Here is a 24,168-nt window from a genome sequence, read left to right on the forward strand (position 1 = left end):
AAAGGCACATGATCGCCACGGCGACCCCTGCCATCACGAGCGCCGGAGGAGACGGATGGCTCTGTGTGATGCGAGCTGGATGACGCCCATCTTTAGAAATGTCACAACAGGGGCCCCTGAGTCAGCTGACTAACGTAAACAACTTGTGAATATGAAGCGAGCCGCAGTGGTGACCGCTGACCTCGACCTTTCGACAGCTTTCCCTGTTTATACAGAGCAACGTCACCAAGCTTTACACATGGCACCATGAGAATAAATAGGAAGCTCTATATCAGTGAATTGTCTTTAGAATCACACCTCTGGAAACCAAGCTATAATACACAAATGTGATATCATTTTAAGGATTTGTAATTTCAGTTGCCTTGGAGTAGTAGATTTTGTTCAGTTAAATTTTGTTTGTTATGTAGTTCAGACCACATTTACTCATGCACATCCATCTTTTAATCTCTTACTTTTCTGAGATTTCTTTTACAATGCATTTTCTTATTTTTCCATGTTTACATGCTAATTTGTAATGCAACATATGTATCAGTGTGCATGAATTGTGCTATAAACTTGCCCTCTCGATCATGATGTATAATGTTTTGAAGACATTGATTAGTATGTTTTCCATGTGTGCATAGAGTGGCCTCCAGCTGAGCGCCAGTGTTGCGTATTCCCGTAGCAGCGGCGGGATTCACAGACACACCCCGGTGTTGTGTATTCGGGCTGCAGCGGAGGGATTCCGGACGCGTCTAGCCTTAGAATCCGACTCCTCCATGTTTTATTCATCTCTCGCTGTGTGAACGTCCTGTGGAGGAGCTGCTGCCATTTCCCATTTCCTCTGTCATGCATCGCCCCTTCACTCATCACTGCACTCGAGTAATCGGTGCCTGGACACTTTTAAATATATATATATATATATATATATATATATATATACACATATATATATATATATATATACATATCTATATCTATATACATATCTATATCTATATACATATCTCAGTAATGGTAGGTAAACTACTGGCCTGAAGTAAGAAAGAAAAACAAACTCACCAAGGTTTTTTTTTTTACTTTTTGATTTATTTTTCTTCCAGTGCCAATTCCTCTTACAGCTACTGAACGTCATAAGGGAGATGAATTTCAAATCAAAACAGGAAGAAACAAATGACCTTCACAAAAAAAACACTTAAACAGAACCCCCCCCCCCCCCCCCCCCCGCCATACCCCACAGTCTTCTGGTCAGTTTGCCAGCTTATTGATCAGCCACCCTGAGAGGAACCAGGGCTTCCCCTCCTTCCCCTCCAGACGCACTCGCTATGGATTAGACTAACCCTAAGCGGGGAGAGCAGCAAATGGTAATACTTCACTCTAATATCCCACCTGTCACACAAGATGGATATTCCTCGGCCAAAATAGCCTCGTCAACATTTCAGCGTGGATGGCCGATACGACCCTTAACCCTTAAGAAGGAGATCTAGAGGAGAGGAGGAAACGTCACCACGCTCTGAAAATCGTCCCCACGCTTCTAGAAAGGCACCGGCTGTGAACCGCGTGTTTCCTTCCGGTTAAATAGCCATGGTTGTAAATGCTCCTATAAGGTTTGCACTTCTGTGGCTAGAGATTAAGCTAAATGGCACATTAGAGAGGAATGCCACTGCACAGATTGCAGGTCCTGTGTGTGTGTACTTGTGTGTGTGTGTGTGTGTGTGGTGCTCGCGTTCTGAGGGCTGCCTTTGTGATTGCTATAATGGTGACAACCACATAGTCCTCATCTGCCAGGAGTCATTTCAACGCTCCGCTCCACAATCACACAATGTGCCCTGGATCCTCATCTCAGAGTGAAACGTCCTCTCTCTGATGAACACCACTGAGAAGGGAGATGGGCTGGTCCAGCTGCCTGAAAGCTTTTAATGCCACATACGTGTGTGTGTGTGTGTGTGTGTGTGTGTGTGTGTGTGTGTGTACAGGAACTTCACCACCACAGTGAGACATCACAGAAGCAAATGGTCCACGGAACACAGATGACCACACTCCTGATAAATGGGCCACACGCATGAGGGACACTTAAAAAAAAAAGAGTCTCTTAACATCTCTCTCTCTTTCTCTCTCATCCATCTTTTTCCTATCTCTGTCTATCCATCATCTCTCTCTCTCTCTCTCTCTCTCTCTCTCTCTCTCTCTCTCTCTCTCTCTCTCTCTCTCTCTCTCTCTCTCTCTCTCTCTGATGTTCTCCCTGATGTGCCCTCGGTTTCAGTCACGTCTCGTCCCCGGCGAGGGGGACTCTCAGATGCCGTCGTTGGAGCGCAGACGGCGCTCGTGACTGCCCCTCTGTGGGCTGGGCCGCCCCCGCAGCCGCCCCGTCTCCCGGCAACACACGTAGCGCTCCCAGATGCTGAGGAAGGCGCTGCGGAACTTCTTGATGCGGAAGGCGTAGACGATGGGGTTGACGGCCGAGTTGCCGTGCGTCAGCAGGATGGCGATGTAGATCAGGTACATGGGCTTCTGGCACTCTGGGCAGAACAGCGTCAGGCAGTTCAGGATGTGGAGGGGCAGCCAGCTGACCGCAAACAGGAAGAGCACCAGCGCCAGCGACTTGGCCAGCTTCAGCTCCTTGCCGTAGTAGCGGCTGGGGTCGGTGTGGTTGGCGGTCACCTTCTTGTTGAGCTGCCGGTGGATCATGTAGAAGATCTCGACGTAGATGGCCAGCATCAGCACCAGCGGCGGCAGCACCCAGCCGAAGAAGTTGAAGTAGACCATGTACTCCATGCTGATGACGTTCTCGAACTGGCACACCACCACCGGGTTGGCGCCCGACGCCGCCGCCGCCAGCGTGCCGTTGCTGTCCTGGCGGAGGCGCTCCAGGTTGTTCCAGCCCAGCATGGGCGTCAGGCCGACCACGATGGCCACCAGCCAACTCACCACCACCGCCATCCCCGCACGCCGCCGCGTCACCACACGCTTATAACTGAGAAACACAGAGGATATAAGGCTGTTAGAACTGCACACACACACACACACAGAGGGGAAACACAGAAATGATATGTCAACATGTACTTTAGCTTATAACTGCACACACACACACACACACACACACACACACACACACACACACACACACACAAACACAGGGGAGGCACACACAGAGGAGATGAGACAGCCTCTTATAACTGTACACACACACACACACACACACACACACACGGGGGAGACACACAGAAGAGAAAACATCTAACTCTGCTTCCTATAACTGCAGTCAGAGAAAACCCCACTATGAACAACTAAAGCGCTCTGCATACTGGGACCAACATGACCATTGACCAATGTCATACCCATACCCACTCATCATGGCAGTGCCTTACCACTGCAAGAGCGCCATTTCAAATGACAGCCAGAATGCAGAACTACTCAGACACTACGCCAGATACTATGCCTCATACCTAAGGACATTACAGACACACATACACACACACACACACACACACACACACACACACACAGGCAGTACACCCGATACTACGCCTCATACCAAAGGATATTACAGACCTGAGATGTGAGAGGGAGGATAAGAAGATATGAGAAAGACAAACATAACATAACCTTCAGTCTCACGGTTTTCGGCTAGTGAAAAATAGTTGCATACAGTGCATAACAAGGATGTGTGGATGTGGAGAAGTTAGGCAGAAGTCAGTTAGACATACACAACAAAACAGATGAGTGATCAAACTAACGGAGTAAACACATGAGAAACAACCCAACACAGAAACAAACCAACACTGAAAAACAACCCAATATTGAAACGACCCAACACACAGAAACAACCCAACACAGAGAAATAACCCAAGAGAAACAACCCAACACAGAGATATCAGTCAGCTCTATATCAGCCAGAGGAGGAGAGGAGAGGCAAGGGCAGCCAATTAGGGCTGCACGATATTAGGAAAACATGCGATATGCGATACCATTATTGAGTACTGCGATAACGATATAATTTGCGATATTTAAATATACTGCTCAATAAAGGTTTTCCACACATATTTTGAAACCTTCCACCCTTTTCTCCATTCTCAAACTACATTCACAGAATGTCTGACAGTTCTTGCAAAATAAAACACTCGCCTCAAAAGTTTTACTTGTGCTCAGAACCAAACAGTGACAGAGTGATTCAGTGTATGATTGAAGTGTTCCCTTAATTTTTTTGAGCAGTATATTTAATGTTTTTTTTTTCATTCTGCTTGCTGCAAACATACACTGTAGGGTTGGGGGGGGGGGGGGGGGGTAAATGTATAATTACAGAAATAAATGTATAATTTTTAAATAATATAAAATATCATGTAGCCTATATGGCCTGATGAAAGTGGACAGCTAAGAGACCTACTGACTAGGCTATCGAAGTTGTGTGGAAGATCTGCTCCTAATCCTCATAAAAGACGGGTGGACAGCCAATCTGAACACTTGTGCACCAACCAGCGGAATATTCCACATTGCCAGCCTTCGATGGGCCTAGCAAAGAAGCTAGGCCTACTTAAGCTATATCGCGGCAATCATCTCAGTCTGTAACCTCATACAGTACGCTGCGCATCCCACGTTATTAGGCTACCGGCATGCCGACTATGAGGGCAGCGGAAAGTGAAAGTAATTGGGCTGCAATCGCACAGTCCAGAAGTAGGTTAAACAACTTTTACAAATAACGAATCCTGATTACCTCTGTGCTGCTGTCTGGGGCTTTTGCTAAATGCAAATCATGAAATACAAGCCTTACAGACAGTGAAAGACAACTTCTGATATAACGATAACGAAAGAAATTGTTTATTTTAACACGGTGGAGAAGGACGCATTTGCGCTGTGTTTGTAACACGGCATCCTTCATAAAACCAAAATATTCCCATATAACAGACGTGCTTTTCCTTTTAGTCACTAATTCCTCTTCACCCAAGTGTAGCCTATCTCGCTCGACTCACTATTTTCAGCCATCACGACTTAGCTCCCTTAGACACACCTAAACTGGTAGGGGACGGGCTTCTTGGGCTGCATGACCGCATCAGTTTGGTAAAATATGTTGACATTCAGAATGTGAATACACCATAGACTGTATGGAATGCGCACGGCACAGAAAATGTATCGAATTTATCGAAAATTAAGTAATCTTTGCGGTATGTCCATCGCAAGTGTTGATATCGCGATAACGATAGATTTTAGATATATCGTGCAGCCCTACAGCCAATAACAAAGCAGTACCCAAACAGACTGACTTATACTATGTTAAATGTGATAAATGACCAATTAAAAGAGAAAGACAGCCTGACTGGCAGACAGACAGACAGATGGAGAGACAGACAGCCTGACTGGCAGACAGACAGACGTTGGCTCCATCAGCATCACTAATCCCTCTCTAGTGGTGCTGGCCGACATAACGAGTAGATGAGCCAGGTAGCGTCCGACCTGACAAGACCCATCCCATATCACACCCAGTTGTTCTAGTGTCTGTTCTACTGTATATCCCATATCACACCCAGCTGTTCTAGTGTCTGTTCTATATCCCATATCTGTTCCAGTGTCTGTTCTACATCCCATATCACACCCAGTTGTTCTAGTGTGTCTGTTCTATATTCCATATCACACCCAGTTGTTCTAGTGTGTCTGTTCTATATTCCATATCACACCCAGTTGTTCTAGTGTCTGTTCTACATCCCATATCACACCCAGCTGTTCTAGTGTCTGTTCTACATCCCATATCACACCCAGCTGTTCCAGTGTCTGTTCTATATCCCATCCAGCTGTTCCAGTGACTGTTCTACATCCCATATCACACCCAGCTGTTCCAGTGTCTGTTTTACATCCCATATCAATTCAATTCAAGGTTACTTTATTAGCATGACTGTAGGTACAGTGTTGCCAAACGAGTCCCAGCTACTGTCCCACTGTCCCATCTACTTGTTAGCCAGCTGTTCCAGTGTCTGTTCTACTGTATATCCCATATCACACCCAGCTGTTCCAGTGTCTGTTCTATATTCCATATCACACCCAGCTGTTCCAGTGTCTGTTCTATATCCCATATCACACCCAGCTGTTCCAGTGTCTGTTCTACTGTATATCACATATCACACCCAGCTGTTCCAGTGTATGTTCTCTATATCAGGTGCTCCAATGTTCTTCTGTTCTTCATTACAAATACAGTAACTTTATTATACTGTGTTTAAGGGATTATTCGAGCATAACGAGTAATAGAATGCAAAGCATGCCCTTTGGCAGTTGAGATCAAATGTCTAATAAACATAAAAAGATGTTTCTCCTGAAAAGTACACACTGTTGGATAACCGCAGTTGACACTGGACTGGAGTGAATCTGGATCTGTGTGTTCCTGGCACAACATCACTGAATCTGGGCCAGAATAATTCATTACAGAGTCCAGTGCTTACGATCAGGTAACATAAGGACAGGGACGCGACTGGGCTGGGCGCGTCCTGGCTAACCGTCCACATTGCATACAGACCCGCTTTGCTGACTGAATGACTGAAGGACCAACCTTCCATCAAGGGAGTCCTGACTGACCGTCCACTCAGACCCACATTAAGGGGGGCATCCTGACTAGCTAACCATCCACACTCCACACAGACATGAGTCCTTCTTGACCATCAAAATAGGTGTGCCTTCCACAGGAGATTCTCCTCTGAGGTTACAGCAGTTCTCTCTGGAACAGATCCAGCCCTCATTTGGCGTGGACCTGTGCTGTGTGTGTGTGTGTGTGTTACAAAAAGAATGTTGCTAGGCTACAAAAGAGCTTAAACATACCGGTAATTAATCATTTGTTTGTCTATGGGCCCTATCATGACATTCTAAAGTGCATCGTCACTCGTCAAAAGTCTATTCAAATTTAGTAGGATGTCCAGTTCACATTGGGAGGGTTTTCGTCCTCAAAAGTGGAGCGCATGGCGTAACAAGGTGTTCCTAGGTCTTTTAATCAGTCATATGGGTGTGTTTGGGGCGTAACATCATTTTAAACCAATGAGAATGACATCTGTCATTCCCTTTAACGGCGCAACGCACGATATGTCAGATAAATGCATCGGTATTTTGGCATTCAACGGCGCATTTGAAGGAGGCTGCTTGCGAGACCGTATGGAATAGTCATTCTTAAACCATGCTTTACTAAAACTTAGCATAGCCTTCACGCATTTGCACTCGTCTATTATTTGAACTCATTGGCAAAGTGAAACTAACTTCACCAAGGAAGTCAGTCAACGACAAGACAGTTATATGCAGTTACTTTCACTATTGACTGACAATGGGTTACCATCGAAAACATAGGCTGGAAAAAGCAACACTTACCCTAATGTTGCTCAAATGACTGAATAAAACAACATTTATCCTGCAGAGGAGTTGCTTATATCTCGTGACAGTGCGTCTTCAGCTGTGCTCCATACGTGTCTCTCGCCTCTCCCCTAATCACTTTTAACCGTCATTACCAATTTGCAAATGATGGTGAATAACTACTCATCATGAGATGTACAGTATTTCGTAATATCTTTATTCTAATTATGTTTAACATTGTAATCGTGCAATTTGTAATGCTTTGCATGGACGTGCGCTGGTGTGCGTTCATGAATGATAGAAGGATGGTGCGTGCACCTGCCAATATGACTGTTGACATGCGCTCTTAAAATAGCATATGAACAACTCGCCATTGACCTCTGACCAGGTTTAGGTGGTGTATGATAGCGATTTTTAGACAACGCGCCAGGGCCCGCCCTAGGTTGTTAATTGCCACACCCCTGGGCGCAATGCTTAAAAAATAAAGGTGCAAAATACCGAATTCAACTTCGCGCGACTGAAAAACGAACTGTACGCCATGCGCTGGTGCCCCAAAGGGCCCTATCATGACATTCTAAAGTGCATCGTCACTCGTCAAAAGTCTATTCAAATTTAGTAGACTGTCCAGTTCACATTGGGAGGGGTTTCGTTCTCAAAAGTGGAGCGCATGGCGTAACAAGGTGTTCCTAGGTCTTTTAATCAGTCATATGGGTGTGTTTGGGGCGTAACATCATTTTAAACCAATGAGAATGACATCTGTCATTCCCTTTAACGGCGCAACGCGCGATATGTCAAATAAATGCATCGGTATTTTGGCATTCAAAGGCGCATTTGAAGGAGGCTGCTTGCAAGACCGTATGGAATAGTCATTCTTAAACCATGCTTTACTAAAACCTAGCATAGCCTTCACGCATTTGCACTCGTCTATTATTTGAACTCATTGGCAAAGTGAAACTAACTTCACAAAGGAGTCAGTCAACGACAAGACAGTTATATGCAGTTACTTTCACTATTGACTGACAATGGGTTACCATAGAAAACATAGGCTGGAAAAAGCAACACTTACCCTAATGTTGCTCAAATGACTAAATAAAACAACATTTATCCTGCAGAGGAGTTGCTTATATCTCGTGACAGTGCGTCTTCAGCTGTGCTCCATACTTGTCTCTCGCCTGTCCCCTAATCACTTTTAACCGTCATTACCAATTTGCAAATGATGGTGAATAACTACTCATCATGAGATGTACAGTATTTCGTAATATCTTTATTCTAATTATGTTTACCATTGTAATCGTGCAATTTGTAATGCTTTGCATGGACGTGCGCTGGTGTGCGTTCATGAATGATAGAAGGATGGTGCGTGCACCTGCCAATATGACTGTTGACATACGCTCTTAAAATAGCATATGAACAACTCGCCATTGACTTCTGACCAGGTTTAGGTGGTGTATGATAGCGATTTTTAGACAATGCGCCAGGTCCCTCCCTAGGTTGTTAATTGCCACACCCCTGGGCGCAATGCTTAAAAAATAAAGGTGCAAAATAACGAATTCAACTTCGCGCCGGTGAATAACGAACTTTACGCCATGCGCTGGTGACCGAAAATACAGCCCAAAATATAGCCCTATGTGTGTGTGTGTGTGTATGTGTATGTGTGTGTGTGTGTGTGTGTGTGTGTGTGTGTGTTATCTTGTGTAGTTACAGCAGCCCTCTGTACAAGCTCCAGCCGTGGCATTGATGTGTGCCACAAACAGGTGCTCCAACGATGCCACTGAGCCAGCCCTGTGCTCCTGCCCTGCCACTGAGCTATCCTAGGCAGGCTGGAGCTCATCTCCTCTCCCCCCTCTCCCCGCACAGACAGCTGATACGGGTGCAACAGGCCTTGGGCCGTCCCATCTGATACACTATCTGTCTGCTGGTAGACTCTCTTCTTCGTTCCAGAGCGACGGACAGTGAATTGATGCCAGGGAGCGTCTCCCTTGGGCAGCTCTGGGGAGAGTGCCAGGGGCCGGAGTAGGCATCTCTGGGCAGACTGGCCCTTGTAATAATTGACATTATGTTTTACATTTATTCATTTAGCAGATGCTTTTATCCAAAGCGACTTACAGAGGAGAATAACATTCAATTTACTACTGTGTGAGTCATACTACTACAGACACAAACACACTCCAGAGGGACTCCAGAGGCACTCCAGAGGCACTCTAGAGGCACTCCAGAGGGAATGAGCAGTTATGCTAGTCCAAGGGGTAGTTTAGGTTAGTATTGGATCAAACACTCATGAACACCATCCCTTCATAAGAACCCATCTCTGATGATATAACCTGGTAGGAGTTTAGTTTCCTCATGTGCTGAGGGATCTGACTATGTAACATTTTACATTACACAGTTGTTCAGCCAAAAGAATAAAAACAAAATATTATAATTAATATATGAGTACTGGGACCCCTGATCCTCCTCTTCCCACAGAGAGTGTATATGATTACTGGGACCCCTGATCCTCCTCTTCCCATAGAGAGTGTATATGAGTACTGGGACCCCTGATTCTCCCTAATGCCTACTATCTGGTCCTGCCATCATAAGGTAAAGCACATTACTTCTCTCATTATACTTCTATCATTATTAGTGAAAGCATAAAGCAAAAATGTACCACTGAATGAATATATATATATATATGGGCCTCAGGAGGGTTGCCGGTTCGAACCACGACCAGTAGGCACGGCTGAAGTGCCCTTGAGCAAGGCACCTAACCCCTTACTGCTCCCCAAGCGCTGCTGTTGTTGCAGGCAGCTCACTGCACCAAGATTAGTGTGTGCTTCACCTCACTGTGTGTTCACTGTGTGCTGAGTGTGTTTCACTAATTCACGGATCGGGATAAATGCAGAGACCAAATTTCCCTCACGGGATCAAAAGAGTATACACTTATACTTATAGGAGGAATCTTCTAGAATGCTACATTTTGTCTGCATGCTACTGGATTCGTCCGGAGAGGCAGTGCCCCATAACCAGGACTAAATGGATGCCACTGAAACATTGTTGATCACTGCCACATGGACTTATATGAGCTGAGTTGTTGAAAGTCTGCCGTGAGTCAGCATCACCATGTCGTAGCAGCGCCAAGTCAGAGTAATTAAGAACTTTTACAGAATAACCTTGGAACGACCTAGGATTCACCTGCTGCATTTTATTATACTGAGCATAAGGCTCGAAAGGATTAACAGAGCATAAAGTGTAAGAGAAAGCATGTTCTTTGGACAGTTAGGGTTTATTAAAACGTGAAATATGAGTGTTTTTAGAGTTTGGGAGACAACGGAATTCATGAAACTCATTACTATAAAAGTACACAGTATGGGATTGCTTTGGCAAGAGATCCTTTGTACAGTCCTTGTGCAGGAATGTCCCAGGCTGTCCATTTATTAGGAAAGGGCTGTGGTCATTAATCCACCTTCAGACTGCAGATCACAGTCCCCACCAAAATAAACCCCTCTGTTGATAATGATCATGCAGATACAATTAATCAAAGGGATCTGGAGGAGCGGCTGGTTTGGGAATGGAGGTATGAGTGCACCACTGCATCAGGACTACTTCAAATGACAGCCCTGATGCATGTCTGGAGAAGAGAAGGGCTTTTCTCCACACACACACACACACACACACACACACATACACACACACACACACACACACACACACAGAGGCAGGGGTGCGCTCCAGAACACACACACACACTGCTGAACACACACACACACACAGAGGCAGGGATACGCTCGCGAACACACACACACACACACACACACACACACACACACACAGGCAGGGGTGCGCTCGCGAACACACACACACACACACACACACACACACACACACACACACACACACACAGAGAGGCAGGGGTGCGTTCACGAACACACAGATACACACACACACACACACACACACAGAGGCAAAGGTATGCGCGCACACACACATACACACATTTGAATTCTATATTTGAATCCACCAATCAAATTTCTACAGAAAGGATTCAAATATTCCCAGAGGTGATAGAGCTTTGACATTCAAGGGTACATAAAGCATCACCTACGCCACACAGCAAGACTGCCCATCACAGCTGGAGTTCTGCCAGTTGTTTAGACTTTCCTTTTGATAGCCCTGACAGTCTTAGTCCACTCACAGTCATATGAGAAAGACAAACACACACACACACACGAGTTTTAACAAGATTACTCCGGCACTCACATAGACACACACACACACACACACACACACACACACACACAGAAATACCAGCACACATATACACACACACTAGTTTTGTCACGATACCAAAATTATTTTTTCGATACCGATACCATATTTCATTTCATTTGATTTGGGGGGCCGCAACCCCTTGACGTCATCAGAAATATTACAGTAGTGTGATCATTAACATTCCTAAATTCTGCTCGACCCTCCACACACACACACACACGGAAAATGATGGCCAAATGTCATATTTTCTGTCATATATTTTGGAATTCATAAGTGTATATATTTTGTTAATAGTGTGTAATATTTTATAACCTGCATAATTAATAGTAAATAAACATATTTAGTCATTTCAATACTGATTTTAAAACTATTACACTTAGGCATATCTTTAATGTGGTGTGTAGGTCTAATTGAGTGTGCATTGGTGGTGTGTAGTTGAGTGCCTGTCGTTTTAAGAAATACATGAGGGTAATTAGCCTTCAGTCTCATGGTTTTAGGCTAGTGAAAAATAGTTGCATACAGTGCATAACAAGGATGTGTGGATGCAGTTTGTTATGCTTTCTTTGTCATTAGATAAAATACATGTTCAAAAGAACAAACAAGTCGAAGAAAATCTTTCTGGGATCATACAAGAGATGAGTGTCATTTATGATTTTAGTGGGCACTATACAAATGACAGACATGACCTGAGTTAGCGGGATAGTTAATGTAAAAGTTTGCCAAGGTTGTGTAGTCTATTTCTGATATTAAACCCAACAGTAAGCCTAATGACCTAAATCCCATAGCCTAGGTAGGTTAGCAACACAAACTTGAGAGATGTAAGTGAGCAAATCAACTTAATATTAGACTATTATTATGTGTTACTGCTGTGCAGCCACAGCATCACTTAAACTAGCAGCCATGTCTGGCTGTTTATGGCATGACAGCTAATAATGTGTGTGAGGAGAAAAAACGCGCAGGCTAGGAGAGGCACTAGGCATGCCTTGCACACACTAATGTTACTACAAAAGAACACGGCCATTTTTAAAAAATATCGATACTAATAAAATTAAGTATTGTGACATTTTTGATTTCAGGGCATCGCAATTCTTTTGTAGTATCGGTGCCTACATTAGTGCAACACTAACACACACACACATACACCCCTACACACACACACACACACAAACACACACACAAACACACACACACACTTGACTTTCAATAAGCTTATTCTGGCACTCACATAGACACACAGGCATACACATGCACAGTAACACACACACACACAGAGAAGCATCTGCACATACATACACACACACACAAGCTCACATAAGCTGACACACAGAAAGAGAGAGAGAGAGAGAGAGAGAGAGAGTGAGAGAGAGAGAGAGTGAGTGAGTGACTGACTCCAGCCAGCCACGGATACGTTTCAGTCACGCATTGCCATTTAAAGCCCACCATCCCCACCACCCCCACTACACACACACACAGGTACCAGGTCTGGGAGCGTTCCAGCCTCACGATGATATTTAAAGCCCCAGTGGCTCTCCTTCAGGTCATCCCCATGACATCACTCAGATCAGATCAACTCAGTCCAGGGACATGGTGCAAGCACAGTGCGGTGCTGTGGTGTGGTGTGGTGTGGTCTGGTGTGGTGCCATCGCTGCGGTAGGGTGTGGTCTGGTGTGGTGTGGTGTGGTGTGGTCTGATGTGGTGTGCGGTGCTGTGGTCTGGTGTGCGGTGCTGTGGTGTGGTCTGGTGTGGTGCCATCGCTGTGGTAGGGTGTGGTGTGGTGTGGTGTGGTGTGGTGTGGTATGGCGTGGTGTGCTGTGGTGTGGTGTGGCGTGGTCTGGTGTGGTGCCATCGCTGTGGTAGGGTGTGGTGTGGTGTGGTGTGGTGTGGTGTGGTGTGGCGTGGTGTGCTGTGGTGTGGTGTGGCGTGGTCTGGTGTGGTGCCATCGCTGTGGTAGGGTGTGGTGTGGTGGTGTGCGTCTCATTATCCGGCACTTTCCATCTCAGTCAACAGCACCTCCATGGGGACACCCCTGCATGTGATGAGGAGGACCTGCTGCTGAAACCACTAATGCTAACAGAGGTACTGTACAGTAAGTGGCAATTAGTCAGACACACTCTCTGGAGCCCACTGATCCCTACGGCCCAGGTCACCATGCTGGAGAATAAGGCTAGCGCTACCAGCGCTACTGAGTCTCTCTGGAGAATGGCAGGACTGCCCATGGGGCCCCAGTAATGAATGACTGCCCCCTTTCAATCTCAATCAATCAACAATGACAAACTTGTAGCACTTCACTGAGAGAGTTGTTTACACAACTACAGAGTCTCAGCCACGCAGTGAACAATGTCAAGTGACAGCAGCCATAATGTGAATGCTCCTTTTCAGAACATGACTGCATGTATTTCAAATGGTGAGAGAGAAGTGGACTCTTTCTCTCTCTTTCTTTTTTCTCAAATAGTGAGAAAAGCCTCACACGGATGACAGGAGAGCTGGACGCAATGGGATTCGCTGCAGACTGAGCGCAACGTTGCACCTGTGGAATTCAGCGTCTGTGAGGGCCGGGGGCCTCTGGCAAACACTGCCCAACCTCTCTACCCGCCCCCCCCCCCCCCTGGCAAACACTGCCCAACCTCTCTACCCCGCCCCCCCACCCGGCAAACACTGCCCAACCTCTTCTTCCTCTCCGCTCTCTCCCTCTCTGACAGTGGGGCATGGAGACTGGGAAGCGCTGCCTGGAGGGCTCCCCGAGACACCAAAACAAAGCACACCTGCCCAGACTCAGGGAAAACACACATCACACACACAAACAACACATACAAACATCCACGTCTAATGAGCTGTCACCATCATGGGGGGATTTAGTTTCAGCCACTGTAAGCAACTGTTGATGCAATCATTCCTTGTGCACATATTCATACTTTGGGGAATCTTAAAATGCTAATATCACATGCATGTGGTTTCTCTGTATGGTTGATGAGTGGTCCTGGCATCTCAATTGCTTCTTGGGGCACCAATGAATGGATTAATTAAGTAAACCTAAAGACAATAGGTTAGATGAAATAACAGAGAGAGAGAGCAAGTGTTCCATGACCTTCAAGAAGGGCACTGGTGGTGATCAATTTGATTATTCTCTCACCCTTGCACTGGTTTTCAAACCAAATCTCAATCATGATCAGGCTCGGGAGTTTGGCCTTTAAATTTGGCCCCAGAGGACCAGATCATACACACATCTGCAAGAGATGTAAGCGCGTTCGTCTCTATAGGATAGGATAGATCTTTAGAGTTTACTCATTGTGACCCATAGCCTACTTATTCAGTGACTGGAACCTGACAGAGCAGCCACCATATTATCACATGGACTTTGCGAATCATCTCTGACTCTGACCTACTGGTATTATTATATTTCATACAACAGAAATAGACTGACATTTAATATTTAGGTGGGGTCGATGTGCCGGCTTGCTATGTCGTGAAAAAAATCAGCTTACCTCATTGGGATTTTCACTCTGAGATAGCGATCAATTGCTATGGCCAGCAGAGCCAGGATAGAACTTTGCGTCAACACCAGCACGGTGCAAGCCACCAGCAAGCAACTGTAGAAATACGTCTCGAGCCCGATGCTGATGGTGACGGCCAGCGGGATCACGAGCGCGCCCACCGCAATGTCCGCCAGCGCCAAAGACACGATGAAGTAAAATGTCGTGTCCCTCAAAGAGCGATTGATCAGCACAGCCCACACCACCATGACATTCCCAATGACCGAGGAGAGGGCGATCACTACCTCCATACCAATGTAGAGAGACTGCGAGTGAGGTAAACCAGTAGGCATCCTTGGTGCGTTCGGGTCGCGGGCTCCTATATCGTCTTGAAGTGCAATGTTACCACCTTAAGTGACAGGTAAAATAATGTATCTCAAATACACTTTTTGAAGCAGTTCATTGTGTGGACGTTCTGTTAAACAGGACAAATGCGCAGCCATATCCAATATCACGCCAACTTCCATTGTTTACATGTTCAGACGCAGAACGTGAACATGCAGCGTCCTTGTAAACTATAGCAGAGTCTTAAACTTGCCCCTGCGCCTATATACCGCACAAATGTCCATGTCCAGTATTCCACTCCGATGTGCTCCAGCAGGAGACGGGATGATTCATCTCACTTCCCGCCGTGGTCCGGACGGCGTTCGCCCTTAGTCAGTATTTCAAAAGAACGGATCATCCCGTTTATTTTTTTAAGCATGTCAACTCCCCTGCACTCTCGTGAAACTCATAACTGTACCTCAATGACGCTCTCCGTCTATCTAAAAGACGAGAGTAGTTTTGCCTTCCGTACGCGGTTGGAGACGGTCTCAGGTTGTTCAATGCCTTGTCCTTGTGGTGAATGATCTAACCGTCTCTTACGCTCCTTTCTTACCACCTTTGCCTCAGATCCGTATTCGTTCGTAGTCACATGCTAAGTTCTAGACCACCCAATGACTTTCACTGTGTCATTCTCTGACAGGAGGTAAATTAGCCGCTCCTGCGTCCAAGCTCGAGGGAGGGACATGCGAGCGCCAACTTATCAATTAGTCAATTTTCTAAAATACACATTTACCTCTAACTGTAGGTTACGTTTCAAGTGATGCAATGATCCTTTTTGCTTCACATTATAGCTGCACAGCCCAGACTTTGCGTCTCCTGTGAACTTACCCAGCGTGTAATTGGTTTGCACTTAGCTTTTCCGTTTTTTACGGAAAATTAAGTGCCCAAGGGAGCCATCCTTTCACTGAAAGGTGGAAAATAAAGTAGACATATCATATCATATCGAGAACGGCGTCCGTCTGCAAAACAGAAGAGTTAACCTACAGGAAGACATGATCACAATTTCGATTGTTGATGAGCGGATGAAGCTCAAGGCATAATTTTTTAATACCCCACTAGGCCTATGTATGTAGGCTACCATCATTTGAGGCATTGAAGGCGAGTCATAATTGTTGGTCAAATATTAAAATTTTTCTCGATTTATTACATACATTTTCTGAAAGCATACCTCATATTCTCAGAACTACACACAAATTAAAAAAAACACGCACACAATGGGCAAAACCCCTCAATTCTTCAAAACAATGTTATTTCTTCTTAAAACACAAACCATCATATGAATAGACATTAATCAGAACCAGTTGAACACTAACGTGCTCAATGTAAACCACTATGATGAATGGAAAACACTTCTTCTCCATTTATCATAATGACTTAGGCCTTTTTTTGATTATTACACTTACTACAGGCAGCTGTAAAATATTTGAGAATATTGTTTTTATACTCGGGACACACAAATACAAGGTAACAAATATATTTTATTGTTCCCCACAAAAACAATGTACACAGTGTACAAACAACACAAAATTGCACATTCAGTGGTCTACATACAAAACAACAGAAGAATTTACTACAGTACTCCATCATCTCTTCTGTTTTTGTCTGGCCACAGCACCTCATCCACATCACAAGCATATGCTAAAGCTCTGATTGCTAATTGTAAAACTGTGTGACAGGTGTTTGCCCATGTGATGAGTCAGTGTGCACAATAGGGCAATTACTGTAACTTTAGATATTTGAATGGCAGTGTGTTCCTAGTGAAAACAAGATATTTTGTTCATGAAAACTGTGCCAAATGCAGATAATTGTGTGTAGATGGTATCCATGCAGTGCAGAGCAGAGCAGCAACAACATCCACTTCCACAGGGTACTGAGAGCCAGGAAGAGATATGGACACCAGCCAACAGAGAGGAGAGAGGTGAGGAGGAGAGAGGAGAAGTGAGGAGGAGAGAGGAGAGGTGAGGAGAAGAGAGGAAGAGAGAGGAGAAGGAAAGACGAGAGATCAGAAAGGGGGAGGAGGAGATGAGATACCAGAGGAGGAGAGAAAATGAGAAGAAATTGAAGAGGTCTCTTTTCAGCAAGGAGTGGAGAAGAGAGAGGAGAAAAGAGAGGAGGAGAGGGGAGAGGAGGAAAGAAGAAATGAGGAGAAGGGAATAAAGGAGAAAGGAGAGGAGTAGAGAGGTGCAGAACATGGAGAGAAGATTGGAAGAGGAGAGAAGAGGGGAGTGGAAGAGAAAAAGAGATAGAATACCCATACCCAGGAAAATAGGAAAAATACAACCTTGAAGGGAAGCAAATTTATTTTGAGAAAAAGGAAAATCTCATAAAGAAAGAAATAACAAAAACACTTCGCTCACAATTATTGGCACCCCTGCTTGTAATACCTTTTTAAGCCTCCCTTTGCCAAACAAACAGCTTAATATTGTCATATGACACCCCATAAAGTCGGAGAATACAAAGCAAAGGAATTTGCCTTTACAAAATCTCCCCAAATTGTCCAGATTCCTAGGTCTACACTTGTGCTTTCTCCTCTTAGACTCACCCCACTGTTTTTCTATGGAGTTTAGATCAGGGGACTGAAATGGCTGAAGCTTAATTTTGTGTTCAGCAAATCATATTTGTTTTGATCTTGACATTTGTTTTGGTTCATTGACCTGATGAATGATCCAATCATGACTAACCTTTAGTGTCTTGGCAGTGATTGACAAATTTCCTTTGAAAATGTTGGTATTGATGAAACCATGCATCTAATTAGGTTCCCAAGGCCTTTGGGAATAAAAACAGCCCCACAATAGCACAGCCCCTCCACCATAATTCTCATTAGGCATGGGGTTCTTCTTTTCAGTATAGTCCTTTTCTTTGCAAACACCGCACTCTCCCGATTGTTCTCTTGTTTCTTTACTTGTGGGTGCGTGATACAGGGAACTCATAGAAAATAACAGAATGGTTGCACTCCAAAAATCTTTTCTTTCTTGCTTTAATCCATAGCAACAGGGGTTAGTGAACAAACCTTGGCCTTCGTCAGTGTGTTCTTTTTAGTATAGCCATTCTTCTATGTATGCCAAACACACCTAAAGTGTTTCTAGCCAAAGTGCGCAATTTTCATTTCATCTGACAATAGACCACACTTCCAGACAAAGTCACTGTACCATTCAGTAACTCCTGCTGTTTACATTGGTAAATAACTGGACAGGCTTTTACCTGGCATGCCCTCTAAATAAGCTATTAGCAGTGAGGTCACTTTTGAAGATTTTTTGAGGGGACTTGGTGACCCCAAGATGATACCTTTGTCTGTAACTCTCCAACAGTGGTTCTTATGGAATTTTTTTCCTATCTTACCATCCTCCATACTGTACGTGGGGGCAAGATAACCATGGGTCTTTTTCCAAGCATGTTTGTCACATTTCCAGATGATTAGCACCTTTTAATAATTTTCAACAAAGTATCTAGTTGTCATAGACATTCTCTGACTGACAAATGTCACACTTTCACACACTTTCTTTTTTATTTAAATTTAGTGTATTCTCTTGTCTTTCCGATGTTGAAAAATGACTAGAGGATTTAGCCTCTGTGTGACTCTATTTTCATACCATAGTGAAAAAGAAAGTCATGAACTACTTCTGAAAGTTCACAGACACTCTGATTAACTTAAATAAATTGAAATTAGATAGGAAAATGCTTCTGTTAGGTTTTGTTTATAAGATTTTTCAGGGGTGCCAATAATTGTGAGCAATGTGTTTTAGTTGAAAATATTTATTTATTTATGAGATTTTCTTTTTTCTCAAAATAAATTTGCTTCCCTTCAAGGTTGGATTTTTACTATTTTTTTCATTGTGAGATTACATAAATAAATTAAATCACCAACAGATATTTTTTATACCGGTTTTTAGTCAACTTTAGCAGAGGTGCCAACAATTCTGGAGGGTACTGTATATAGGGGTGTATAATCTGCTCAGGCCGGTGGACCTTTGATTAGATCCACACAGCAGGCACACAGCACAACACTGCTTCAGGGCTAGTCCACACGTACGAAACCGATCTTTTTTTCCTCCGTCTTCCCTGAAACCGCATCAAGAATATTTGCCACACACACACACGCACACACACACACAGCAGGGCCGGAGTGGGGCCACTTTTCAGCCCGGGAGTTTCAGGCCCAAGACCAGCCCGCTTTTTCCATGGTGGTGGAAATTGGATAAATTAAGCAACAGTTCAGTTTGATGGTAATTTTCATGTACCCCAGTTATCTTGAAACTCAGTCAGGATGAATGGTCAATCAGGAAACAGGCTTTATTCTTTACAATGATGCGCATCAAGGGAGAGCCACACCTTTCACCAAGAGGATTCACCCGTATCTCTAACTACACAGAGGTTGATACTACTTTATGTTACAAACAAAAGAAGGAGTGACCTCTAGGTCCAACCCAGTTTGAATATGCAATAGAAAGGGAAGATGATGATGTGGCCTTCATCAGGTCAGATCACTCCTTTGTTCTGGGATGTCTCTCAGAGGCCTATGTTTTCACACCTGGAGATAGGCTCCTATTGAATTCAAGGGTAGATAGATAGATAGATAGATACTTTATTGATCCCTAGGGGAAATTCAAGGTCACAGTAGCATACAGACAACATACACACACACATTCACTAACAGCAGAAAAAGTAATTAAAATTACTGTATATAATATTAAAAAAAACAACTAAGCAATAAGGACTGTAGAAGAAAAAGAATATACTAAATATACTAAAATACAAATTATACAAAATAAAACTTAATCTAAATCAATTCTAAAAAACAGTATCCACATAGTGGGTGATTAATCAATCAGGTGCGCTTGCAATGACTGAAGCAGGGACTGAGCCTGTGGTCCTCTGTGCATAAGGTAAGGTAAGGTGCTCTTTGTGAATGAGTGTCATGGTGATGGTGCAAATGAGTAAGTCAAACAGTGCAACAGTGCAAGAATAAAGTGTATATATCTATGTATAAAAAACTATATAATCAAAAACAGAAAAAAATAAAGCATTTGAAATGTATTCCACTCTTCCACAAAGAGGCATATTGAACTATTGTTTACATGTTTTTCAGCGTGGGTAGGCTATCATATTGGTGTTTGGTGATGTAGGCCAGGGGTTCTCAAACTTTTCCACGACAAGGCCCCCCAAATACCACTAGGTTCTGGCCAAGGACCCCCTTGATGTGTTATTAAACCCATCGACAATACTACGGCAAATGTACAAATACGTTAAGCTAATCCTAATAATTATTTTAGCCGCATGCACTTTGCGATGGAGCATACAGTGTGGAAAAATTGCATTTGGGGCTTTCTGCTATATGAGAGCTATCATTCTACTATTATTCCCAGTCATTATCATGGAAAATATAATGTTCAGATATGCGACAAATTATTATAATGGCATTGTATAACAACCCTCATAGTAATAGGTATATTTTACATTTTTCAGTTGTATTTATTTGTTGCTTTTATTTTTCCTTCCAACTTGCTGAGACCCCCCTGGCACCCCCTCGCGTCCCCCCAGGGGGTCCCGGCCCCCACTTTGAAAACCACTGATGTAGGCTACATCTTTACTACACTCACTTCTGAGCAAACAAGACATATAGGTTGACCATGTAGATTACTGCTGTCATATACTGATCTTTCTTACATTAAATAACAATATTTTAATTTGTATTGTTTACTCTTTTATCCTCTCTTGGGCTCATCATCATCAGGGACTGGCTGATCTGCTGCTCAGAGGCTACAGTACAATTTTTACTGCATAGCCACACAGATCAAGCTTGGGTTTTGTTATCAATATTTGCATAATAATATTCACAAAGTTTATGAATCGCAATGTTGGATGATACAAAAAGGCTAATATTTTAATTAATTTAATAAGTTGCTTGTAAATAGGTTGACAACGCTAACGTCCAATATTACCCAATAATTACGTATCTCTACCAGTTGCCAGTGTCTTAAAAAAAATCTGGAAGCTTGGCACATTTGGCAACATCCTCCTCCAATGCCTTCCTTTGTTTTTTAACTGGCCTTTTCAGTCCCTCCTGGCTTCTTTATACCATTTATCCTTCCTGACACTTATTGCTACGGTAGGACCGGACCGGCTATCGGTAGACCTATCTGAGAAAACGTTTTGGAAAAGACGGGCTATATAGATAGATAGATAGATAGATAGATAGATAGATAGATAGATAGATACTTTATTGATATGGACCCAACCAACTCTTTTTGGGAGGGGAGAACTTCCTCACATGGTAGGCTACAACCCATGCAGAGGCTGCGGTGTCAGGCATAGATTGCGGAACGTGAGTAGCCTACTTTAAGCGAAGATAGACTAAGTGACAAATGTCAATATGTTTTTCCTTCACCGGCCCAAAAGTGAAGCGGCCCACCGGGAATTCTCCCGATTCTCCCGATTACCCACCCCGGGCCTACACACACACCAACACACACACACAGACACACACACAAAAACAAATGGTTAATTCATTATGTGTTATCTCTTTTGTGGCCCATGTAACCACATCCATAATCTTCATTCCAAAGTTCAGTTTTTATAACCTGGTGGATTTGATACCCTTTACCTGAAATGGGCAATCAGTACCTGAATGACCCACTTCTGTCTTTGACTGACAGGAGATTCTGAGTGGTGTGTGTGTTGTTTGTGACCTTACTAAGTGTGTTTGCTGGCTCCCCACAGCCTTCACCACTTAAGCTGGCAGAGGGTCTGCCTGACGACCAGGACTTCTCACAGATGGGAGAGCACACGTATACACACACACACACACACACACACACACACTCACACACACACACACACACTAGACTGTGCCTGTATATTTCGGAGGAGCCATTACCCCTATATTACTCAGCTGATCCTCAGCTAAACTTTCTCTCTCTCTCTGTCTCACACACACACACATACACACACACACACACACACACACAGATCTGCTGTGATGGATCCCGGTGTGTGTCTGGTGGGGAAGTGGAACAGTGTGTGTGTGTGTGTTCCTTGAGGTGAGGTCATTACCAGTATATTACCCAGCTGGACGGACTGATTACTCTTTTGCTCACCTTGGTTCTGCCCTCAGGCATTCTTTCAGTGTTTCTCACAGTTTTGTATCTCCACACACGCACGCACACATATACACACACATACAGTACACACACACATACAGTACACACACACGCACACACACACACACACACACACACACACACACACACACACACTGTTGTGTGATGCCTTCTGGGGTGTCTCCAGTGCTATCTGCTTTGGCTCTGTGACAATGCATCTCCGGAAGAAGGGTTTACTTCACGTGGACGCTGAAAGCTTATTAGAGGAGAGTCCAGGGAACTGTGTTGTCCACTAAGGAAGTGAATCATGCTGACATAGCTCTTCCATACTTCTCCATTTTACACCAACACAGGGTGGCAGGTTCACTGAATTTTCACAAGACTGGCCAATGCTTGTATATTTCAATGTTTTCCTTTCAAATTGTTTTGGAAGGTGGTTTTAAATTCCATTGTTTTGATACAGAGTTGTCACAAACACAAAATATGCATTATAATCAGAAGCACAAATGCACCCTTTCAAACAGGCTAATTTATTAGTATCACAAATGTAATTTAGTCTACTGATTGGCTGAGAGTGGATGTCAAAATCAAATAAAAGAAGTCATAGGTTTAATCCTCCGATACACTTGCCTAATACACGAAAGTCAACAAGCAAGGAACACGAGTAGGTGGGATGAGGAAGAGAAAGATAATAACATAAAAGCATGAATATGGATAAAATAATAGAAATAACATAAAAGCATGAATATGGATAACTGCATAAAAAACAAAACAAGTAATCAGCTAAAAACACACATAGAAACAGAGCCTGGTCATTAAGACTAGGTGTAGTCTAGTAAGCAGTATGCATGCAGTGTAGTGTAGTATGCATTATGTATTGATATTTCCAAGGAAGGAAGGTAATGTACAACAACCCAATCACTTCTGACTGTAAAGCCAGTCACTAATGCCCATGGTTGCCCTGGAGAACGATGTTGCTAATGGAGATGCCCAGAATATCGCCAGCCTGAATGCCCTTCTACAGTAGGAGCCCTCTTTATCTAAATAGTGTGCGCGCACACACACACACATACACATGCACACACACACACATTCACTTATCTCTAGAGTCTGTGCAGCCTTTTCCCTGATTCCATGACAGCCAATCTCATTTCAGAAACATTTATGTTTACCTGTCTATATTTACTAATTTATGTTTACCCGCCTACATTTATTCATTTATGTTTACACATCTACATTTAGTCATTTATGTTTACACGTCTACATTTATTCATTTAGCTGATACTTTTGCCCAAAGCTTCGTGGGATGTCATTCAAGCTTCAGTGCAATAAGAGACCTTAGTGTAACAATTCAATACAGAACCAAAATCAGCACTGAGTACAAACCAATTCTGTTGGTTATTATACTGCCTTTAAGGACATGTGTGTCTAATTAGAGGAATTCATTCTTCTGTGTGTGTGTGGTGTGTGTGTGTGTGTGTGTGTGTGTCTATGCGTGTGTGGTGTGTGTGTGTTTGGTGTGTATGTGTGTGCTGTCCGAGCTCTGTGGTCTTCAGGGAGGCAGGTGCTGGGAGATATTGACTTTTCCTCCTCTCGCCCCCTGGATTATTATTTGACACATGAGGCCCTCATAAAGTTCCTCTGTTTTATTGGACTATTGTCACGGCAGGTTT

The 24,168-nt window shown here is 43.8% G+C and overlaps 1 protein-coding gene across 1 annotated transcript; it reads right to left on the minus strand.

Moving 5' to 3' along the window:
• Positions 1 to 2,229: 2,229 nt before the first annotated feature.
• On the minus strand, positions 2,230 to 15,874 carry LOC143103837 (adenosine receptor A1-like). The gene is made up of 2 exons (XM_076267676.1): positions 15,027 to 15,874; positions 2,230 to 2,953 (listed from the first exon to the last, which is right to left on the minus strand). The coding sequence occupies exons 1-2, from the start codon at positions 15,365 to 15,367 to the stop codon at positions 2,272 to 2,274; spliced, it is 1,023 nt and encodes a 340-aa protein (XP_076123791.1). The 5' UTR covers positions 15,368 to 15,874; the 3' UTR covers positions 2,230 to 2,271.
• Between the last annotated feature and the right edge of the window lie 8,294 nt (positions 15,875 to 24,168).

Source organism: Alosa pseudoharengus, unplaced genomic scaffold (genome assembly GCF_046254945.1).
Source record: "Alosa pseudoharengus isolate Yale_2024_CS ecotype anadromous, Long Island Sound unplaced genomic scaffold, YU_APseudo_1.1 YU_APseudo_1.1_scf_5, whole genome shotgun sequence".
Lineage (NCBI taxonomy): Eukaryota > Metazoa > Chordata > Actinopteri > Clupeiformes > Clupeidae > Alosa > Alosa pseudoharengus.

Bases quoted from the DNA above. Each gene is read 5' to 3' on its own strand.
- LOC143103837 (XM_076267676.1), bottom strand. From the start codon at position 15,367: ATGCCTACTGGTTTACCTCACTCGCAGTCTCTCTACATTGGTATGGAG. The intron at 2,954-15,026 runs GTAAGCTGATTT...TGTGTTTCTCAG, and splicing joins AGAGTGAAAATCCCAATGAG to TTATAAGCGTGTGGTGACGC.